Here is a 2,843-nt window from a genome sequence, read left to right as displayed (position 1 = left end):
AACTCTTCCTGAGCCTCCCAGCATCTTGATAAATCCTATCACTTACATAACAGTTTAGAAGTGCGATGGACTACAATTTTATCAGAATGTAATTACGCAAAGAAGTGCTTAAAATTCAGGAATTCCAGAAACATTTCTAGGCTTTATGTTTCATTGAGTATTAGAACAGAGAAATCAAGAAGACAGGATAGTTTGATTCTGTTACTATCTTTTTTAAAAAAAGAAATGGTATTGATCAACTTTTTCTTCAGCATTACTATGCAAGAGGTAGAACAGTACTTTTTCTTTTTTTTTTTTTGAGACAGGATCTTGCTCTGTTGCTTAGGCTAGAGTGCAGTGTTGTCATCATAGTTCACTGCAATCTGAAACTCCTGAGGTCAAGCGATTCTCCTGCCTCAGCCTCCCAAATATCTGGGACTACAGGCGCATGCCACCACGCCTGGCTAATTGTTTTAAAAATTTTTTGTAAAGACGGGGTTGGTGTGTTGCTCAAGGTGGTCTCAAACTCCTGGTCTTGAGGATCCTCCTGGCTTGTCCTCCCCCAGTGCTAGGATTACAGGAGTGAGCCACTGCACCTGGGCTAGTGTAGTACTCTTGTGAAAAAGATAATGATTCTAATTTTATGAAGATTTGATAGGGAAAGAGATATGACAGAGAAAAGAAATTAGTATGTTTGGTTCACTATTATTTATATCAAAGGCATTTTAACAATATAATCAAAGCCATTTGAGTCATTTGACTTTTTTCCATAACAAAAATGAATCAAAAACATCGTGTAGTCAAATTAGCAATAGATAAATGAGGTTAATGATTAGAAGGCAAATATGCTGTAAGGACAGACTATTTCATCTTTGTACTTTTAGAATAGGAGTCTATGGCTTGTTTGATAATTCCTCGTCTATTAATATTTGGAGCAAATTTTGAAATTAGTTTAAAATTTTTGGATGTGGACGTTATTTAGGTTTAAGTAAGTTGTTTGAGGTTGACTTTCATATCTTTTATTTTTTTTTACATGACGACTTCTTTTTAGCAGAGATGAAAATGGTAAAGAAGAAACAGGTTTGCATACTGTGACTTCTGGGATCACTTATAGGGTACCATGTCCTTGGCAAGAACACTCCTGGAACGGTTTCTTTCCACCAGGATCGCTCATCACATGCAGTGTCCACCACCCACTCACACAGGTGCTACTTCTACCATACAGGCGTGTACGTTCCACTCACCACCTAACCACTTGTCTGCAGCTGCCAATACTGCATTTCTCTGGTTCCTGTAGAAATCAATAACCCTGGAAGAAGAAAACAATGAAAAGGATGTACTCAACACATTGATTGCAGGAACAAAAAAGGCTCTGGAGTCCAGCCTGTAAGAATTTGTTTTTTATCTTGATTAAAATGTTGAATACTTGATAAGAGAACAGAGTATACGTGCTTGACTTATCACCTGGTGATGAAACTTTTTATTGCTGTCTTTCTTCATTTATTGTGGAATAATTCAAAAAGTGAAACTTGATAAAGGAAAGTCCATTTCCATGTAAAATATGGAACCTAGAAGTAGGGGATGTAGCAGGATCAATCTTCGTGCTTAGTTATCTCAAACAATGGTTATCACCTGCACGGTAGGAGAACCCTCAGGATCAAAGAAAACACCACTGATGTGATGAGTCACTGGTGTGGGAATGAGGATACCCCATCTCTCCTTGTTTCTGAACGGCCTAGGAGGTACCACATTTACATAACTAAAATAACTCATCACTTGCACCAATACACTCATTATGTAGGCAAATTATGTTTTCAGTCACCTGTGCTTGGGCCAAATCCTGTGTCATGTGTCCCTCATGGTTGATTATTAAATAAAATATTTATGTGTATGCATAGTTTACCCTCTCAATCAGTTAAATCGGGGAATGCTAAGCTGGCGGGAATTCTCGATTGCTCTGAGTGTGGGCGGACTGCTTTCAAGCCATCCCCGGGATGCTCCTGAAAAGACTTTGTAGGTGAAGAGCTAATAAAACGAGTAGACTTTTGACTTCTGATGGACTATTCCTCTTGTGTATCTTAGGGTTAGGAAGGAAGAATAAACAACCAACATTCTGGGTGATCTGTACTACATCCGCTGGGCTCCTATTTTGTTCGCAAATGTTTTAACGGATGACTCAATACCTGTGTACGTGAGCCAGGAAGCCCTCTTCTCCCCACTGGTGTAGAAGCTGTGATATCATAAGCTAAAAGAGATAAAATAAGAACAAATATCACAGTTCACCCCTTAGAAATGTGATATTTTTGCCAAATGTAAAAGCAAACCACTCTTGATAACATGTAAACCACCCTAAGAAGATGTAATAAGCTGAACCTAGCTTATACAGTGATTTATAATCAATGTTAATTAATAACAATGACAACAATAGTAAAAATAATAAATATTTGTATAATACTTGTTATGTGTCAGGCACTATCATAAGATACTAAGATATGTTAGCTAATTCATTCTTTATAAATTTCTACTTCACTAAGGAAGAAATCAAGGCATGAGGGATAACCTTCCCAAAGTCACACAGTTGGTCACAGAGCTTAGATTCAAAGTCAGACTATCTAGTTCCACATCTAGGCTATTAATTACAATACTATACTCCCTCTATAAACATAAAAAATATATGGTAGATATATAAAGTTATAGATTTAGAGATATTCTATCGAAAATAGATATTCTAGATGTTATAAATTGACGGTGAACTTCTATGTATAACAATAGAAAGAATACGGAAAAAAGCCCCAACTTGGTAAAATGTGGGGACATCTGCACTTTATGGAATGTATAATATCAAACAAGTGTCCTATTCTCTA

General features: G+C 36.8%; 1 protein-coding gene across 1 annotated transcript in view; it reads right to left on the bottom strand.

Annotated features, from left to right (window-relative positions):
- LOC105820504 (kynurenine/alpha-aminoadipate aminotransferase, mitochondrial-like) overlaps positions 1-2,221 on the bottom strand; it is a 24,455-nt gene extending 22,234 nt beyond the window's left edge. The window contains exons 1-2 of the mRNA XM_012656987.1: positions 2,163-2,221; positions 1,224-1,288 (exon numbers count right to left, since the gene is read on the bottom strand). Of these exons, the coding sequence (XP_012512441.1) occupies positions 1,224-1,288; positions 2,163-2,221 (124 nt within the window). The remainder of the gene's footprint in view (positions 1-1,223; positions 1,289-2,162) is intronic.
- Positions 2,222-2,843: the final 622 nt, after the last annotated feature.

Source organism: Propithecus coquereli, unplaced genomic scaffold (genome assembly GCF_000956105.1).
Source record: "Propithecus coquereli isolate 6110/MARCELLA unplaced genomic scaffold, Pcoq_1.0 Scaffold53, whole genome shotgun sequence".
Lineage (NCBI taxonomy): Eukaryota > Metazoa > Chordata > Mammalia > Primates > Indriidae > Propithecus > Propithecus coquereli.
The sequence above is the reverse complement of the archived record's forward strand: the minus strand, read 5'-3'. Positions and strand labels throughout refer to the sequence as shown.